Source organism: Ranitomeya imitator, chromosome 2, assembly GCF_032444005.1.
Source record: "Ranitomeya imitator isolate aRanImi1 chromosome 2, aRanImi1.pri, whole genome shotgun sequence".
Lineage (NCBI taxonomy): Eukaryota > Metazoa > Chordata > Amphibia > Anura > Dendrobatidae > Ranitomeya > Ranitomeya imitator.
In genome coordinates, this window is record NC_091283.1 from 441,537,854 (window position 1) to 441,557,551 (window position 19,698).

The window sequence follows — 19,698 nt, forward strand, 5'->3', positions numbered from 1 at the left end:
ATTTGGTGAGTATTTTACATCAGTATCTATAAGCCAAAATCAGGAGAGGAAAAGAATAATAGAAACAAGTCACCACTTCTGTATTTATCAACTACTGCTGGTTTTGGCTTACAGATACTGATAGTGTGAGCGGGGCCTTTAGGGCTCATTTCCACTTGCGATGAAAATGGACGAGTGCAATCCGATAAAAAAATCGGATTGCACTCGGACCAATGTTATTCAATAGGTGTCTTTTCATTTGCGATTTTTTTTCTCAGCCGAAATCGGACTGAGAAAAAAAATCGCAGCATGCTGCGAGTTGCTGCGAGTCTCGGATGAGACTCGCCAATGCAAGTCAATGGGTGCGATAAAAAAAACGCATGGCATACAGACCATCCGTATTCCATCCGTTTTTTACGGATACCTTACCATTCTGTGGCATAGAACACTGTAAATAGTCCTGTAAATGACTGTATAAAAATAGTTGCAGAGATAAAAAAAAACGGATTGCATACGGATGTCATACGGATGTAAAACGGATGGTGCGATTAAAAAATCGCATTGAACGCGCATGACAAGCGCATACTTTTCAGCCCTTTTTTTCGGTCCAGATTACGGACCGTTTTTTTTTCTCGCAAGTGGAAATGAGCCCTTAAGTTAAAACTCATTTACTCTGCTGGATCCGTACTGAAAAAAACGGACCAAATACTCTACATGTGAACCGGGCTTCACAGAATTGCTTCTTCAGTAAATAGGCCCCAGCAAACATGGAGACAGTACCACGATAGTGATGAGCTGTGTATCTAAGCCTCGGTATCACACAGGACAGGCTTAGATATAATAGTAATCAATAGATACTGTTAGCATCAGTATCACATAAAATATGATTAGGTAGAGCAGCTCAGCAGGCAGTATGTCCCATGAAAGACTTTGGGTGGCTCAGTGGTTAGCACTATGGCTTTACAGCACTGGGGTCCTGGGTTCATAATCCCACCAGGGACAACATGTGCAAGAAGTTTGTAAGTCCTCTGATAACAGTGCTGCATGTCTGTAAAGTGCTGCAGAATATGAATGTGCTGCAGAATTGAAGCAGGCTACAAAAAGGCTTACTTCTATCTATATATGGAGGGATCCAAGACTTTTGGGTATTTTTTTTTAACCCAAAATTTTTGGAAACCACTTCCACAACAACTGATACCTAGATTCGAAGCTGAGACTAAAAAGTCTTATTATTACTGATGATAATAAAGATATAAATGTCCTCAGCTCTCTGTAATAAGTGCTCACAGACACATTACCTGCACATAAGGAGAAGAGGTGCCTGTGGATAAAAGGAGGAGGAGGTGCAGCGTGAGGGGCTGGAAGATGCGCAGTAAGGTGAGTGTTTTTTAGATTTTTTTTTTTTTTTTGGCTGGGTGGCAGCATGCAGTGCGCATGCGTAGCAGAGACATAGTGTCTAGGTACTGGATGACTACGGGTAACATTCAAGTTTGCAACTGTTACTGCTTTACTATCCCCAAATCCCAGGAGTGATGTCTCTGCTGGGGAGGCCAGAATGGCAGGTAAGCGGCACCATTCTCTGCACTACACATGGATGGAGCTCACACCCTGACACCCGAGCAAGCTGGAACTGCTGGCTCCTTGGGGAGTTTTGGCAGCAAGATCTCAAGTCTCCAGGGGGGGAGACGCCTTATTACCTGGTGCACCTTCCCTGGAGAGAGACTCCTGCAAGATCCCTTCTGTGCATCGGAACATAGAGCTAAGTACCCCCCATCCCAAATATTAATGTTACCCCCCCCCCCCCATTAATATTGAGGTCCTGAATATTGAGGTTGGGGGGCTGAATCAAAGCAGGGGCATCAGTGGACTAATCTGCATTAATATCCCTTCTCCCAACAAAGCCCCCCAGTTACACAATGATAGAGATTTTCTTTCAAATATTATTGCAATTTAGGAAATATTTTACAGTGAATTTGTAGTTTGCTATTCGGCAATTAATTAAGCATTTTTACTATTTGTAATAAAATAATAATAATAAAAAAAAAACACTTGAAAATAGTAAGTTTTATATGCCCTCACCACTGGGGGGAAAAAAAATCACCTTGCAGAATAGGTGATGACAATACTAAGTGGTAAATGTATGATTTTAATCCTGTCTGGATATATGAGGAATAAGAATCACAATGAGAAACGTTTTTGCAGTAATCTTCCCTCGCAGCTGCTATTTCTTCCTCTGATCCTCAGATTAAACTTTCCTTCCCACAACTAATGACATCTATAATAGGAAATATAATAAAATAGTCCCAGGAACACAGCACACGACACATGCTGCTGCTAATTGATCCCATATAGCGAAAAAAGGGAATGTCGCAGTGAAGTGGTAACATTACCAGGCTTGCGAAACACTCCTGTAAATTATAGACAAGAGAATATATATATATATATATATATATATATATATATATATATATATATATATATATATATATATATATATATATATATATATATATATATATATATATTAGCTCCTGCATCCTGCTGTTGGCTTTACAATTGTGCGACATCATGCTGAATAGTTGTGCATGCAGGTTTTTTCTTTTGGGGGGGTTGTATCAAGAATCAGTGGTTTGTGAGCTGCAAATGAAAAATTGATGTAACCCATCCTGCAAATCGTGTGTGTAAAAAAAAAAAATATATATATATATATATATATATATATATATATATATATATATATATATATATATATATATATATATATATATATATATATATATATAATCTAGTTTATTAAACTATGACCCGGACATATCTGAGCATTGATTATTCTCTAAAGTTTACAAAACGCACTTATTTACAGAAAATAAATACAAACATTATATATCTCTTCCCCTGAAGAAAGGAGTAGCCATCCCTTCCACTTAGTATATTTTTTCCAAAAGAAGACATCCCACTCAACATATATATATATATATATATATATATATATATATATATATATATATATATATATATATATATATATAATTTTTTTTTTTATTTATTTTTTTTTTACAGAAGATGAGTAGTAGACCCTTCCACTTACTATATTGCTCCCCCTTTTGAGAGATCCCACAACTTCCCTTGACAATCTTTTACAGAAAATGAGAGTAGTAGTCCACTTCTCATTACTCGGGGTACAGTAGAGCACCTCAGCCTCCACCTGCTGCCCCTGAGCCCCTAGATATTCCTGGACATTGGATGGCGCCGGGCACTTGCTGTTACTTAGTGCAAACTTGCATTTCAAAGGCTTTTTCTATGGGACAACAAGGGAATTAACTCTCATCATCCTCCCCAGCCTGGGCCCCAACCAGAAATGCTAATGAAGATTAAGCATTGATTACAAGATGCTTATATGTGTGTATGGAATTGTATATTTAATTATATGTGTAGCAGTGATATCTCTGAAGAGAGAAAAAAAAAAATATATATATATATATATATATATATAATCTCTTCAGAGATATCACTGCTACACATATAATTAAATAGACAATCCCACTCCACATGTCGGTTATCTGATAAGTAAAACTTTCCAAGACTATAGGAATATATGATGTGCTGTCCCCATTATTAACTAATTGAAATATATATGGATAATGACAGCACCATTTAACTTGGAAGCATAATTGCATCTGTAAACCAATACAAAATCCTATATTTATTGTGGAAAAAACCAACTGCTCACTATATTTTCCTGCTCCTGATGGCAAATAAGGCGAATAATACTTTGCAAGTGGCTCAATAATAAAGCAGATGTGCCACAAATGGCCCGTTCCCCCTGTTTTTTGCCCGGGTAGCTGCGCCTTTTGCGCGGTGTTGGCGCACTGTGTGAAAGTCGCACTGCACTGGTGAGCCTGGCTACTGTCGCTGTCAGTCAGTGCGATGCTTTGGTTTCACACTTATTACTAATGTGCCATCAATATTACGAGTTTAGGACTATAAGTCTGTACACCCCTCCCAAATGATTATTGAAATCTAATCCACAATGACAGTCATGTTTAGTGAATTCGGATACTTGCCCCCATTACTTTCTCTTCTCTACCTTAGGGCTTTTTGTGCCCACCGCCCCCTGCCTGCCTGGCACTGCCCACATGTAAAAAGCCTGGCAGAGAATAAGAGCTGATCACATTCTCCCCAAGGCAAGAGATATAATGGGAGCTTGTCAAGTATTTATTTAAATGGACACTTTAAGTATTTTTTTCCCCCCTTCTCCTGCTTATTATCTGTGCCAATCCCAAACCTTCTACTAAAAAAAGCTGCTGGAGGCAGAAGAATCAAGAAACCAGACATGGTACAAGCTCTGTGCCCTGCAAGAACTAGAAAACAACCGGCTGGCAGCTATTGGCCATGAAATGACTACATAATGTTCTCCTTTTTTTTTTTTTTTGCAATCGCCATACATAAGATATAAAGTTTATTGTATGCATAAAAATATAATTACATTTATTGAAATCTTTATTTTTATTTTGTATGCTCCATACTCTTATGATCCATAGAAATTACTGCAGAGTATATATATATATATATATATATATATATATATATATATATATATATATATATATATATATATATATATATATATATATAATTTTTTTGTTTTTTTGTTTTACACACATTGTAATATAGTATGTGTATTTGTTTTTTTTTCTCTGATTCTATAGTGTAGGTATATTATTGTCTACACATTATACTGTAGTATCTGATATATTTTTCTTCTCGTATAGTGTAGGTACAGTGTTGTCTGCACTCATACTTACTGTGTGTGCTTTTTATTTATCTTTTATATAGTGTCCACAATACTATACCTACCCACTATAAAACATAAAAAAATAATGAAATAACAAATCCAAAATGACAATGTGTGTAGACGCAATCTTATACCCACTCACTATAAGAACACAGAAATGAAATCCCAAAATACACATATTACAATGTGTGCAGACACCAACCCACTACACAATTATGATCTAGAATGTATATTTACTCATTTTTGTTCCAATGATTTCTTAGTGGGGAGGTGTCTACACACATTGCAATATGTTTGTTATTCATTGTTTTTTCTAGGTAATATAGTGGGTAGGTATAGTGTAATCTATACTCATACACTATGTGTGTAGACAGTACTGTACCTACAAACCATTAAACCAGAAAAAATTATGTAACAAATACATCTACTACAGTACAATGTGTGTAGACAATACTGTACCTATACACTATAAAATCACAGTAAATAGAAATAACTAATACACACTAAATTACAATGGCTGTAGACCCAATCCTATAAAAACACAGAAAAATGAAATGCACCCATTACAAACAATATATAACAAATACACATATTACAATGTGTAGACCCCCCACCCCCTATAAAATCATGGTTATAGAGAAAAAAAAATACATATTATAATGACTTTATAGTGGTAATTGTAATATGTGTATTTATTTAATGTCAGTGTTTATAGTGGATAGGTGTAGTATTATCTACACTTGCGCTACTATACTTACACACTAATAAGCCATAAAAATACAAAAAAAATGTAACAAATATTATGGAATAATGTGCAGACAATACTATACCTACACACTATAATATCACAGCAAACTGAAATGACAAATACACCCTAAAGTACAATGTGTGTGGACCCAATCCTATACCCACTCACTATAAAACCACCGAAAAATGAAATGACCAATACATATCTAACTATGTGTGCAGACTCCTATCTGCTATGCTATTATTGCAATAGAAAAAAAAATAATAAAATACACATGACTTTATAGTGGGTAGGTGTCTATACACTGTAGTATGTGTACTTTTTTTTTTTTTTAGTTCTCTGTGTTTATAGTGGGCAAGTATAGTATTACTGTAACTATACACACACTACTATACCTGCACAATATTAAGCCAAAAAATAATACAAAGAAAGAACCCTACTATAGTATAATAAGACAACACTTTACCTACATACTGTAAATTCACAGAAAAATGCAATAACAAATTACAATGTGTGTGTATAGTAACACAATCCTATAACCACTTACTATGTCTACCCACTATTAAATCCCTATGTATTTATTCTTTTTTTGTTGTTTGTTTTATAAAGTAGATATAGTCTTGCCTGTATAAAACATAATACAAAAAAAAAAAAGCAAATACACCTGTTATATTGTACATATAATCCTATACTACACACCATAAAAACACTTGTATAAAAAAATCACAATTTTCATGAGAAATATTACAATATGACCTGCCCAAAAAAAAAAAAAGCAGAATATTATGATTCTGGGAATTTTCATGTTCTACCCTTTTTAATAGAAAATCTCCCTATTAGTATTTTTTTTTTTTCTTGTAATTGTTAAATGTTTTTGTGTTTTTTTTTTTTTTTTTTTCCTGCTGGGCTCAATCATCACAGCCTGTAAATGTTTAGATAAGAAAGTGTGAAGGAAAACATTGAGGCTGCTGGTTGGAGATTGTAACATTTCCTCTGCAGATAAAGTATCACTGACAATATTGTGATTATGAAGCCACTGAGCAGTGTCTGAGGCTGGGCAGCGCAGTAATCCCCATGTGGGCGTGGCCTGGCTGCTCAGAGCCTGGGATTGGTGCAGCTTGCCCCCCTCTGTAATGAAGGCTCGGCCCCCTCCCTGGGGAGGAGTTCCCATAATAGGAGCATTAAGGGAGGACAGGGAGATAGAGGGAAATAGTCAGTTGTGAAAGAGCTTCCATGCCTGATACCTAACTGCTGACACCTGGGAATACACTTCAGAGCCTGGGATATTATATACCCTGTGTGGATACTGACTGGGCACCACCATGCTGTGGAAACTAGCAGATAATGTCAAGTATGAGGAGGAGTGTGAGGTGAGCACTCGGCTCTGCTACCTATGTGCATGTTTGGCATAGTATGCATTAGATTTGCAGCCTCTAAATTCTATAAATGGGTTTAGCGCATCGTATATGGCTTTTTTTTCTGGTCTTCAAACCTGTCTCTTTGAATTATCTCTAAACTGCATGCTCAATGTATGGTGTATGTTGTGATTCATGGGTGAAGAAATTACCCCTGATTTTTGCCTTTATTTTTTTTTTTGTCCCCCCATATACGGAGAATTATTTTGCTATTTTAGCCCTATTATAAGTGTAAAGTGCAGTTTTGGGACTGTCCAGTAGTGGGCGCCAGAGACAAGGGTATTCTATGTATACAGAGGTTTGGGTCAGAAGTTCCCTTGAGCAGAGATGTTAAAGAATTCTGCCAATTGCTTCATGTCTTGTCTGTCCAGAACTTCGTTACCGCTTATTACGGAGATATATTTCCCTTTTGTTGTGTTATTCACATAATGCACGCTAGACGTTTACATACGATCTGGTGATTGATCTTGGCGTCATGAGTTGACTCGCTCTCTTTGGCGTTTTTTTTTTTCTTCTTCTATGCTTTCCCTTTGGTCACAGTCATTCATTTTTCTCCATTGGTCACGGTCTGTAGGCTGCGGTTGTTTTGGCTCCTGTTGATTAGATTCAGCCATTTGAAATCAATAGGAGGTATTTAGCAGGGAGGACGGGTCACAGCGGAGTCTGTTGGGGCTCCTTTCTCTACTGATTAGCTCGCCCTGTTATTTTAATAAGCGTGAAGTTGTAATCTGCTAAAAAACCAGAGATCAACCTACTTATCAACATTTTTTTTTTTTTTTTTTTTTTTTTTACGGGTAGAATCCTAATGGACGGTTGTCTCCTGCGACCAGAAATTTTAAGGGGCACTCACTTAAAACTATATAATTTAAACAGGTCAGATTATATATATTTTTTTAAGTAAGCAAAAATATAAAATGCGGAAAAATATTGTGTTGAGGATGACTGAGAGATTATAGATACAACTATCTCTGTCGCCCTCAGCGCTATATTTTATATACACATGTGAAGCTTGATCACAAAAATCTGGGTGATAATTGATTCTAACTGGAGTTTTTAATATCTGAACTTATAATTACAATGCATGCAGAATCAGAAGGGGGAAACCGTTTCAGATATTTGTGCTCTTGAAGACTATTTTAGTATTAATTTTTTTTTCTACATCTGTTTCCTATACAGGACAGACATGATGGAGGCAGCAATGGTAATCCAAGGTTACCCCATCTGTCATCAGTCAGCCAGCACTTGTACAGTCCAGCTCCCCAACTTTCTCATTCAGGGTCCTCTGACTTCCAGCCACCATATTTTCCACCTCCATACCAGCCTTTGCCGTATTCCCAGTCTGACCCTTATTCCCACCTTGGAGACCCATTCTCCCTCAACTCAATCCACACTTCTCACCCTCCTCCAAGTCAACAGCAGGCATGGCCGAGCCGTCAAAGCCAAGAACACAGTGGAATTTCCCATCACGGCAGACCGGGGTTGGTTCATCACATCCCATCTCTGGATCCTAGCTCGGGAAGGTTGGGAAGAGACTTCCAAAGAAGGCCTGATATTCTTCTGCAGCATGGACATGGTCATGGACATGGTCTAGATTCCGCGAGCCTTGCAGAAAATCTTGGTCTACCAGACATTGGCCAGCAGATGGAGGATGTTGCGGTAATGTTCCCTCTAAAATTCATATTATGTCAAGGATAAGGTTTCTTTTGGAGAGCCTTCCTGGCTTAAGAGTGCAGGGAAAAATTTGCTGGTCAGGGCTGGATTCACTATTTTATAATAAGTTTTCCAAGCTTTGTTGGCAAAGAGCCATTGGCTGCAATTTTAACATAATTAAAAAAATAAATGAAATAAAAGGGCCAATATGTAGCATGTTGATGTAGTCTTGGCTTATTTTCGATTGCCCATCTTTAATTTTTGAACTCTAAGGCTATATTCACACTTTGCGGATTTTGCTGCGGATCCGCAGCGGATTTGACCGCTGCGGATCCGCAGCAGTTTCCCATGAGTTTACATTTCAATGTAAACCTATGGGAAACAAAAAACGCTGTGCACATGCTGCAGAAAAATCCGCGCGGAAACGCTGCGGATTACATTCCGCAGCATGTCACTTCTTTTCTGCGGATTTTCAGCTGCTCCAATAGAAAACTGCAGTTGAAAATCCGCAGAAGAAAACGCAGTAAAAACCACGATAAATCCGCAGTAAAAACCGCGATGGGTTTTCACTGCGGATTTTGCAATTCCGCTGCGGAAAAATCCGCAGTGGAATCTGCAAAGTGTGAACATAGCCTAAAACCTATTGCTCCAAGAATGTAATTTACAAGTGTACATCCACTAACTTTTATCTTCTCCATACATTGAGGAAAATGTAAGATTTCTAACCGTACAGTATGTTACTGACAAGATTCTTTCTTTTTGGCTTGAAAAATTAAAATTAACAAAATTCCTAATAAATGTACAAAAAAGTCAATATTGGACTTACAATTGAAAAAAGCAAACATTTCCGTACAATTATATTTATACTTTTGTTTTATTTTTTTTTACTCCTTCCATAGAGTTTAGAAGACCAGGGTTTAATCATGCATGACCAGACGGTCATAAAAAAAGGTTTGTTAAACTTTCTTTCTCTATGTAAATGTGGCACAAATCATGATGTTCTGCAAACTAATCTCATTGTCTGTCTTCTGTTCGTTCATAAGATTATTTCCAATTTTTGATGTATTTTAATTCGGGTGTGAATCGAAAGAATTTGCTGTGAAACTTTTTTTTTTTTTCTATACTTGTTTGTTAAACAACAACTTTTTTTTATTTTTTTTATTTTCTCCCTCCCTCAATCGTAGTGCATCCAATGTTCGTTAACCCTTGCAACTTGAGTAAAAACAGAACATTTTATTCTATAAACGATCTTGATTACAAAGATTGTGTCATGTTAAAAATATTTAGTTGATTTTTTTTTTTTGTGTGTGTGTGGTGGTAGTTTTGATATCACAAATACTGCTTTGCTCTCATCTATCTTTTTTTTTTTTTTTTTTTTTTTATTAAAGTTTTTTTTGTTGTTACTTTTTTTAGTAATTTTGTGAGTTCTACGTGTATGTTTGTATATTTTTGGCACTGTCTTCTAGATCACTTTATTAAATGGAGTCTATTAGGAATGCTTGAACTGCTGTGCAGATTGATCTGTCATGGAGAACCTAAACATTATAGCAGACACTTGACAGCGTTGACATTATACCTCGCTTGTTCTCTGTTCATGCTTGCTTTTGGAGGGAGTTAATTGCTAGAGTATTCTTGCAGGTTGGGCATAGTTGAAGTCTGCATTGTGAAATCTTTCTATTTTGTTCCCTTGGTGCTTAGATTGTACACAGATACTTTTTTTTTTTTCCAGATAAAAATGATGATAAACAAAGAAATCATTTGTCTGGAAAATGAAGTTTTATATTCATGTTCAATCTGTCAGAATGAAAATGGTTAAAATGTAAAAAGCTATTATATTTTGAGTGTGCATTAAACGTTTTTGTCAAGAACTTCATATAAGTTTTCTTTAGCTACTCCCAAACGTCTCTATCCAAACGAATTCTCCATGAGATTCCTTTTCTACACTTCTCTCCAGTTTGGAGATGCATGTCATATACAGTGCTCCATATTTACTTAAGTCTTTTGTGTTACTAATGCTCATGTAAACCTCTCCGTGCTCTTCGGGTTTTAAAAGCGGATTCCAGAAGTGTACAAACATTCTAAATGGCCTGAGCTTTGAAAACACGTGCTCTTGTGTTCCTCCACACCCTTGTATATATGTCAATACATATATACATTCATTAAGGTGGGGATGTAAATAGGTTCTGGCCCAGCTTGCTCAAATAGCTTCTTGCTGGACTGTTTTTTTTTTTTTACCCCTATGTTTGGTTTTATGGAAAGAAATTAAGATTCAGGTGGTGATGGTTCCTTCCTGTCATTGGGTAAAATGGATTAAGCACTTTATTAAAGTAGGCATATACTAGGGCCAATTCTATAACTGCCTAGTTGACTTCTTTATATTTTCAAAGTGGCGCAAACAAGACACCAAGAAATTCTCAAAAACATGGGTAGAACTTACAAAGTCTGAGATGATGTTTTAGTATGGTTCAAAGCCCTAGAGTTGATCTTGCTTTCTATTAGAGGAAGCCCCCCATGATTAGACACAAATCTTTGACCACTAAAGTCCATTAGCTTGTAGGAAACCTTACCTTTTGAATGATTAAGTATTGTCTTCTCCACAGGCAAAAACACCCTCAACATGCCCTACCAGAAAGACTCTCTGATGGGAATAGTTATCAATCCAAATGAGGTCTTCTGCTCTGTCCCGGGAAGACTATCACTTTTGAGTTCCACCTCAAAGTACAAAGTTACTGTAGCAGAAGTCCAGAGGCGGCTCTCTCCCCCTGAATGCTTGAACGCGTCCTTACTTGGAGGTGTGCTGAGAAGGTAAATGTTCTGACTCCCTCTATATCGCTATTAGAATTGTGTGTACTCGTCAAATTTAGAAAAACATCTAGCAAACATTTGGGTCTCCTTAATTGGACAATAAGAATGTGGACCGTGCAAATGAAACGGTTTCTGAGTTTTGATCAAATCTTTGAAAAGCAATGGCAAGCCGGTGTGTCGAGTCTTTGATCTGGGAGCCATTGGTGGACATCCATTAATAAAAGTTCAAATTCACCATTTCCCACCCGTATGGAGGGAACATTCCACATGATCCATAAAAAAAAATCTTAAGGTTTAATAATGTGAACTTTGAGACAAAGCGAGAATGCATACTTCTAAGTAATCTGCTCCCCCTAGCTTTTGAGTTAATGTCCCTTTTTAAAAGCCACACCCCAAAACTTTGTATCAGGGGTAAGTCATCTTATCTATATCCAGCTGTATAAATGGAGTCTTGTCATCTTTCTTCCAATCCTGATACAATAGTAACCGATCTCATAATTGTCTTCAGGGCCTGTTGGGATTTGTTGTTTTGCAGCAGATGGTAAACGACTGGGTGCTTAAGTGGTCTCTAAATAGTTAATGTGTATAATGTCCCCCGGCCATTGAAACTCACCCAACTGCTTTTTATTTAATGATAGAGGACAGGAGGTGTTCACAATCGGCAACACTTGTAGTGAAACACAACTTTCCTTCCACGGTTTCCGATGTGGCTGCAACTATAACAATGGCAAGCATTGTTCTAAAGCCTTCATAAACGGAGCCATGTAGGATCCATTGCACGAGATGAGCGAGAAATCGTTAGACCACATCTTCCACCCACCGCCTGACAGTTCTGCTAATTTGAATATGAACCAATTGCAACAATAAATGTAAGAAAGAAACTTGTTCCGGTCCTTGGATTCTGGTTAATAAGACAGCTAATACATTTAACGATATGTTCAGTTTCTGGCGTGGATTTCATGCTATAATCCTCGTTTAAAGAGAAAAAAAAAACCCTTCAAAATTGCTTTCAGCAAGCTAGAAAAATATTTAGAATGGAGTCCTCAGTGGTTTATGCCTTTTTTTAATGGTTAACTGAAAAGATGGTAACAAATTGCAAGCAATTCGGCAAGCTACTCATTTGTATGAGAACATGCCTATAGTGTAAAAAACAAAAAAAACCCTTTTGCAAATACATGGTGTATAGACAGAAAACATGCAATGTATCGACATGCAGTTTTGCTCCAGAAACTCACTAAAAACTGCTTGTCTCTTAGATGTGGATTTTTCAGCTGCACAAAAACTCAAAATTCCATGTGAATAAGACTTCATTCATACATCAGTTTTTCTGGTCCGGGTTTCATCAGTATTTTAAAGTCCATACCAGGAATGGCTCCAAAAATACAAAACTGTTCCATTTCACTTTATTTTTATTTTTATTTTTTCCTAATGGCAGAAATCAGTGGTGAAACCTAACATACACTGAGGGAATGAGGCCTAAGGACACGTGCACACGTTGCGGAAAGTGGTGTGGATTTTCCAGACTGATTTTGGTAAATCCGCAGGTAAACCGCACTGTGGATTACCTGCGATTTTACCCCAAATTTGTATTTATTTTTGTGGATTCCACCTACGGTGTTACACCTGCGTATTTTGTTCGGATTCCACCTGTGGTTTTACACCTGTGGATTCCTATTATGGAGTAGGTGTAAACCACTGCGGAATCCGCACAAAGAATTGACATGCTGCGGAATAAACAACGCTACGTTTCTGCGCAGTTTTTTCCGCAGCATGTGCAGTGCGGATTTTGTTTTCCATAGGTTTACATGGTACTGTAAACTCAGGGAAAACAGCCGCGGATCCCAGCAAAATCCGCAACGTGTGCACATACCCTAAGCCTGTGTGGCTACAATGAGTGTTTGGTGAGTTTTTAACGCTGCGTATTTTCACTGCTTCAAAAATGGCGTCTTGCAGTTCCAGCAAAGTTGATGGGATTTATAGAAATCTCATGCCCATTGTACTATTAATATATATAGTATATGTTGTGTAAACTGACCTGCAGTGTGAGTTTTAAATCTGCAACATGTCGACTTCTTGCGTCTAGGTTTGTCCCATAGATGCAGAAAATTCGCAAGTAAAGGAAGAAAAAAAAATGTACATGCATTTTTAGTGTGGTAGAAATGCATCAAAAAGTGTGTAATCGGCACATAACGCTGTTAGTTTTTTTTTTTTCAAAGTCGAATACCAGGAAGGGTCAAAAACTAAGGAGTTTTGTTTAAAATGTAACCCGCCAACAAGAGACAAAAAAGTGATTAAAAATGCAAGTAACCTCATTTGCTTAATGGGTGCAACAAAAAATTTCAACATGAAGGCTTAGGGTTAACGTGGGTTAAAAAAATCCATATTTGGTTAAAAAAAATGTAAGCAATATATTTTTACTGAAGGAAAAAAATATATTTTTCTTCTGCATGTGGCCTCACTCATGTATTCTGGATCCTTTTGGTGATGCAGTGTTGCTGTAGAAATGTGTACATGAAGAAGCCGGGGTTAGGAGTGTGACATTAACAGATGGCTAATTTCCATCTATAAATAGCGGGAATTAATGAGCACATGGGGTTAGCAACTTAAAACTGTAAAAAACATCTTTTTCTGTGGCTGATGTTACACAAATGACTAAATCTCGATTGTATGTAGAAGGTGAAATGGGAAGAACTGGTGGGTGGATGGAAATTTGGTATACTTGCGTTGAATTGCCGGAGTATCTGTATGGATGGGAATTCCCATACAGATGTCTCTAGGGAGCCTCGTTCTTCTGAAATTCAATCGTTTTAATCCATTGTGTGATACAGTTTAATCATTGTGAGGGAATCCTTCCCCGTGACATCACTGGTTTCTTGTGAAGTCTTGTTCTCTGGATTGACGCCCTCGTCTGAGCTGTTCTGTTGGGCTAAACTCCTTGATGGCTGCATTGAAATACTAAATACGTGTCCTGTCTCTTTCATCAGGGCAAAATCTAAAAATGGAGGGAGGTCGTTGCGAGAAAAACTTGAAAAAATTGGTTTGAACCTGCCGGCCGGAAGGAGGAAGGCAGCCAATGTGACGCTGCTGACGTCACTGGTGGAAGGTTGGTGTCATAACATGTTAACCATGGTTAAAAGCCCTTTATGGGGGAAACCTGTTGGCTTGAGCTGTAGCCAAGAAAAACTTGACTCGTGTTACAAATGGGTAGAAGTGTTGCACAATGAAAAGATTGGGCAAATATTTCCAATTGTACATTTTTTCAGGAATTTGCTTATTTGGATCAAACGCTGGGAGGGCATCCCAGGTTGGCATGTGGGACAGAGCGATCCTTCTTTTTACCAGAATTGGAGCATAATTTTAAAAAATAAATACATTTGAAAGCAAAAGCTTGCCATTTTTATCTGACACTTTGACTGAAGGGAACCTATATATTTATTTTTCTTTGCAGGTGAAGCCGTACACCTCGCTCGTGACTTTGGTTATGTGTGTGAAACCGAATTTCCCTCGAAAGCGGTGGCAGAATACTTGAGCCGGCCGCACATGGAACGCAATGAGATGGCAAATCGCAAAAACATGCTGCTAGCAGCAAAGTAAGTTACCGGATAAGGATTTACTTGAGTAACATTCTGTTAGGTTGGCATCTCGGGGGGTAATGTTTCTCCTTGTGAAGCATGACAAGCCAGGCCTTGCATGTCAAGGTGAGGAGACTTTGGCTATGTTTACACGCTGCGGATTTTGCTGAGGATCCGCAGCTGCGGGTCCGCAGAGGTTTCCTATGCGTTTACAGTACAATATAAACCTATGGGAAACGCAATCCGCAGTGCACATGCTGCGGAAAAAAACACGCGGAAACGCAGCGGTTTACATTCCGCAGCATGTCAATTCTTTGTGCGGAATCCGCAGTGGTTTTGCACCTGCTCCATAATAGAAAACCGCAGTGGAATCCGCACAAAAACCGCGGTAAATCTGCAGGAAAAACGCAGTGCTTTTGCCCTGCGGATTTATCAAATCCGTTGCGGAAAATAGGCAGTGGACCATTTCTACGTGTGCACATACACTTAAATGCCATGCATGCTCCTCTGGGAGATTAAATATGCAAATTGCTCTCTGAAGGGGCAGTTTGCATATCTATTAGTTTGGCACCCTATTGCTGACCGTTTGACCTTCAGACTGTGAAATTCAAAATGTCCAATCAAAAAGCAACTTTGCATAAGCTTGTTCAATCAGTTCATGTTTTTTTTTCCCTTCATGCAAAAATGGGGTTAAAAAAAAAATACAGTAATAAAATAAAAATCTAGCCCCGCCCACCCCATCCAGATGCCTAACTAAAAAGTTTAGATTTCATATGAACTTTGAGAGTGCATTCCAACTTGACCCATTAGCAGGATCTGCGTTTTATATAAGGGCAGTATGGCTCAGGGGGAAAAAGTCATAACACAGTTGTAATGCTGACCATAAGGGGTGTAGGACATTTAGATCTTATCAATAGGTCACCTAAATTAGATTCAATAAATTAACCTTTTTTGGCAGAGGGGTTTCATATTTTACGGCAATTGCGAAGCCTTCTGGTTGGCTAGACTGCATAGTGCTCCCCCCAAAAATGACTTTTATTTTTGGGCTTTTTGAGGTCAGGAGACCTACGACTGCTCACATCTGCCACCTTTTTATAGGCATTTGATTCTGGCCTGGTTGTGAGAAGGTCCTAACTCACCGGGAGTTGGTATCCTTAGCTAAAATCTTTTGATTGCATGGCATAAAAAATAACCTTTATAACGCGACACACAAATGTCATATGAGGATGATGAAGGTTTCAATGTGGAAGTGTGGGGGGGGGGAAAGAAAAAAAAAATGCAATCCACGCCCTGCACCCCCCCAAAAAAAAAAATAATAAAAAAAAAGTTATTTACGTATACTCTAATTGTTGTGTGCTTTAATTCAAGCTCTTCAACCCCTGGATTATGTTCTTCAAAAGTTGTCCTACAGCATTTGGAGAATTTTTTTTTTTTTTTATTTAATTTTTTTCAAACTTCCATCTAGAAAACCTTCTTCATCCTCACAAGACACTTTACTGTTGAGTTATAAATGTTCTTTTACTGACGCCTGCTGCGTCCGGCATGTTACATGAGGCTTCATGATGGGTACAAATCTCAACAAGAACTCTTTAAGTGTTTTGTGGATCCCTGCTAATACTTTGCAGGTGTTTCTAAAACTGTTCTGTGCTGACTAAGAGACTGCTCATTTTATAGAGAAATCTTACAGGAAGCTATATAGACTTCTGATGAAAGAGATGAGGCAGGAACATATGTCCCAATTTGCTTTGCAATGAAACACTGGGAGATATATCTATATAATATATTAGGATTCTAATTATTCTGGGGATTCCTAAATCTTGAAATGTGGGTCCCCTTTCTTTAGTTTTAAAAGTGCCTTTTTTGGCAGTAATATTTTAGGAGAAGGCTCACACCAAAAAATAGCCCCAGTTTCAGTTTGATCTGTTTAAAGGCTTTGCTCTTTCATTTGGTAATATAACATTTTGCCCTCTCAGATATTCCCATTTCCAACATCATACTATTCTGTAATTACCGGGGCTTTAATATTTTTACATATTTTTATGCAATTGTTCTTTTTGAAAATTTACTTTCTTACTGGAACCAAAGGATTTTCATAGAGAAGTTGCTGTCTAGCCAGATAAATCATGTATTGACCGTAAATGTGAGAGGTCTTCTCAGGAACTCTTACTTTACTGTACTAAACTTCCATATTGTATGTACTACCAAGAAAAGATTTCAATTTGTGTTTTTTTTTTTTTTTTTTTTTTTTTTTTAATATACTCAAAAATCTAAAAATAAATGGAGTTGTCAGTATCAAGATCTCGAATGGAGAGAAATAACTAAAAATCTATTACATAGTACTGACTTGTACTAAACCTTTTTTTTTGAGTTTACAGAAGTCAATCCCTAAAATGATTTATTTTCTTCTGTTTTTAGACAAATCTGCAAAGAATTCACAGACCTTCTCACACAGGACAGGACGCCATTGGGTAACGCAAGGCCAAATCCCATCTTGGAACCTGGAATCCAAAGTTGTTTAGCTCACTTCAGCCTCATCACGCATGGTTTCGGGAGCGCTGCAATTTGTGCCGCTATGACCTCTGTACAAAACTACCTAAACGAGGCGTTAAAAATTGCAGACAAAATGTACATGAATGCGGGAGACCAGAGCCCTGGCGAAAGCAACAAAGGCTTGGACAAGATGGACAAACACCGAAAATGAGGATGTAATATGGACAACGTTCGATGTTTGACTGGAGGAACATATGAGGCTGGGACCTATCTTTCCTATTGAACTCTATTTTGTGAGGATCCGTGACCGATCGGGTGGACGGGAGACCGTATGGAATATTATGGGACGGTGCTACTTTCCGATCCGCTGCCCAATTTCTTGGTTGAGAGGGAACTTTTTACAAGCACCAGAATTTTCTTCCAGAAAATCCTTTTGCACTCGACTTCCGGCCTCTTTACCTTCCATGCATTTCAGCAGGACCACAAACATCTTGCAGGGATTATTTGGTTCATACCCACCTCCCCCATCCTCTTCTTAATATGAAATAAATGTTTACCAGAGGTTGCAGACTTCAGCAAAAATTTGGACTTGTGAAATGGCTTGTATGCGTGTGTTTTAGAGGTGTGACTGCAGCCATAGTAGCATATTTCCTTTTAATTGAGCTCCAATGCGCCATTTTTAAATGTTTTAATTTTTTTTACATTCATTTTAAATTGAGTTCTTTTGCCTGTTTTTTTATTTTCACTCTCCATTTTTCTTTTAACAATTTTTCCATATTGTTTTAAAGGATGAGGTCCAGATTCTCCTAATACTAGGTACTTATTTTTAATTTTTATTTTTTTAATTTATCAATCGAACCTCCTTGCCAATGGCTTTGAGTTTACCAGTCACTTTTCTTTTTCTTCTTTCCTTCTAACTACTGTATACAAAAAATAAATTTTTAATTCTCAGTCCTACTTAATGGTTCCCCCCCCCCCTTATTTTTATTTTTATATATTTTTTTTCTTAGTCCCATCAGTTAAAAGAGAATCATACCCTTTTTAATACTGGTACAAAATGAGCCACTGATAAAAAAAAAATAGTAACTTAAATCTAAATTGACCATTAAGGTCTGAATATTAGGTTCTGTTGGGGTGGCAATAAGTTGCCCAGAGGTGGGCATTGTAGCTCGATGATTGAGTTAATTTTTTTGCTACTGTACATATTTATTTATATGTAATTTAAGGGTCTTTGTACATAATGGTGAAACTTTATACAACTTGAGGTTGAGGGAAAGTTGATACAATATATTTTTTTTTTTTTAAAGTCTTTGTAAACTGGTCAAATTTAGAATATTTAACAAAAAAAAAAAAGTGTGGCACTAAGTGCCTCGCTAAAGCAATATGTGTGGGAAGGGAAGTGACTTTTTTTTACAAGAAGTGAGTGTGCCCTGTTGCGTTTTGTGCGTCCAACAGCTTTTACATATTTGTAAATCTTACAATATTAAACTGTTGTATATTATAAGCCTATAATAAAAAAAATCCAGAGTAATTAGGTTCTGTTCTATTTACCTTAAAGATAGTCAATGGTTTTATCTATTTGCTTTAAGTTTGCTTTTTTTTATTCTGCATTTTTTTTTTCCATCCAGTCTAAAAAATCATAAAAAAAAAAAAAAAATCCTACAATTAGGATGGGAAAAGTCAAAATACTCTCGATACCATTGCACGTTTAACATACCTAATGGAGTAAATATAAAAAAAAATATATATATATATATATATATATATATATATATATTTTTTTTTTATGGCATATACAATTTACTGAAGATTGTTCTACAAAGCTGAAAATGTACTAAAGAAATAGCAAAAAAAGAGGAAATATTTTACCTGTTACTAGGGGTGAGGAATGGATCACTGCTAAAAAAACAAAAACAAAGTGGCTCTATAAGGGCACCATGAATGCCAACCAAGCTGTGGCGCAGTGTCCCTGCCTTGTCACATCTTGTCAAAGACTACCAAACTTTTGCATCCTGGTAGGTACTGCCAATTGTACAGTTAACGCCATGGAACCTATAAAATTGTTGGTGTTTAGGCCAAATTTACACTGTCAGTTTTTTTTTTTTCTATCTTTTTGGGTTTTTTTTTTCATATGGTGGGGATAAGTGGAAGACTCTCAATCTTCTCCCAGGAATAGACATGCTGTATTATTAAAATATTTTATTTTGAGATGGACGGAGGAGAAAAAGTTCTCTTAAGAAGTGA

General features: G+C 37.2%; 1 protein-coding gene across 2 annotated transcripts; it reads left to right on the forward strand.

Annotated features, from left to right (window-relative positions):
• The first annotated feature begins 1,415 nt into the window (after window positions 1–1,415).
• TFAP2C (transcription factor AP-2 gamma) lies at window positions 1,416–18,985 on the forward strand. 2 transcript variants are annotated; one of them, XM_069750945.1, is made up of 7 exons: window positions 1,416–1,541; window positions 8,114–8,593; window positions 9,487–9,538; window positions 11,188–11,392; window positions 14,377–14,495; window positions 14,841–14,982; window positions 17,380–18,985. In XM_069750945.1, exons 1-7 carry the CDS (start codon window positions 1,512–1,514, stop codon window positions 17,663–17,665), a joined length of 1,314 nt encoding a protein of 437 aa, XP_069607046.1. In that variant the 5' UTR covers window positions 1,416–1,511; the 3' UTR covers window positions 17,666–18,985. The 2 variants fall into 2 exon arrangements, with proteins under 2 accessions (XP_069607046.1, XP_069607045.1); XM_069750944.1 differs by lacking the exon at window positions 1,416–1,541 and adding an exon at window positions 6,705–6,892.
• The last annotated feature ends 713 nt before the right edge of the window (window positions 18,986–19,698 follow it).

Coding starts and splice junctions, on each gene's coding strand:
- TFAP2C (XM_069750944.1), top strand. CDS start 6,845: ATGCTGTGGAAACTAGCAGATAATGTCAAGTATGAGGAGGAGTGTGAG. Junction 6,893..8,113: donor AGTATGAGGAGGAGTGTGAG/GTGAGCACTCGG, acceptor TTTCCTATACAG/GACAGACATGATGGAGGCAG. Junction 8,594..9,486: donor AGCAGATGGAGGATGTTGCG/GTAATGTTCCCT, acceptor CTCCTTCCATAG/AGTTTAGAAGACCAGGGTTT.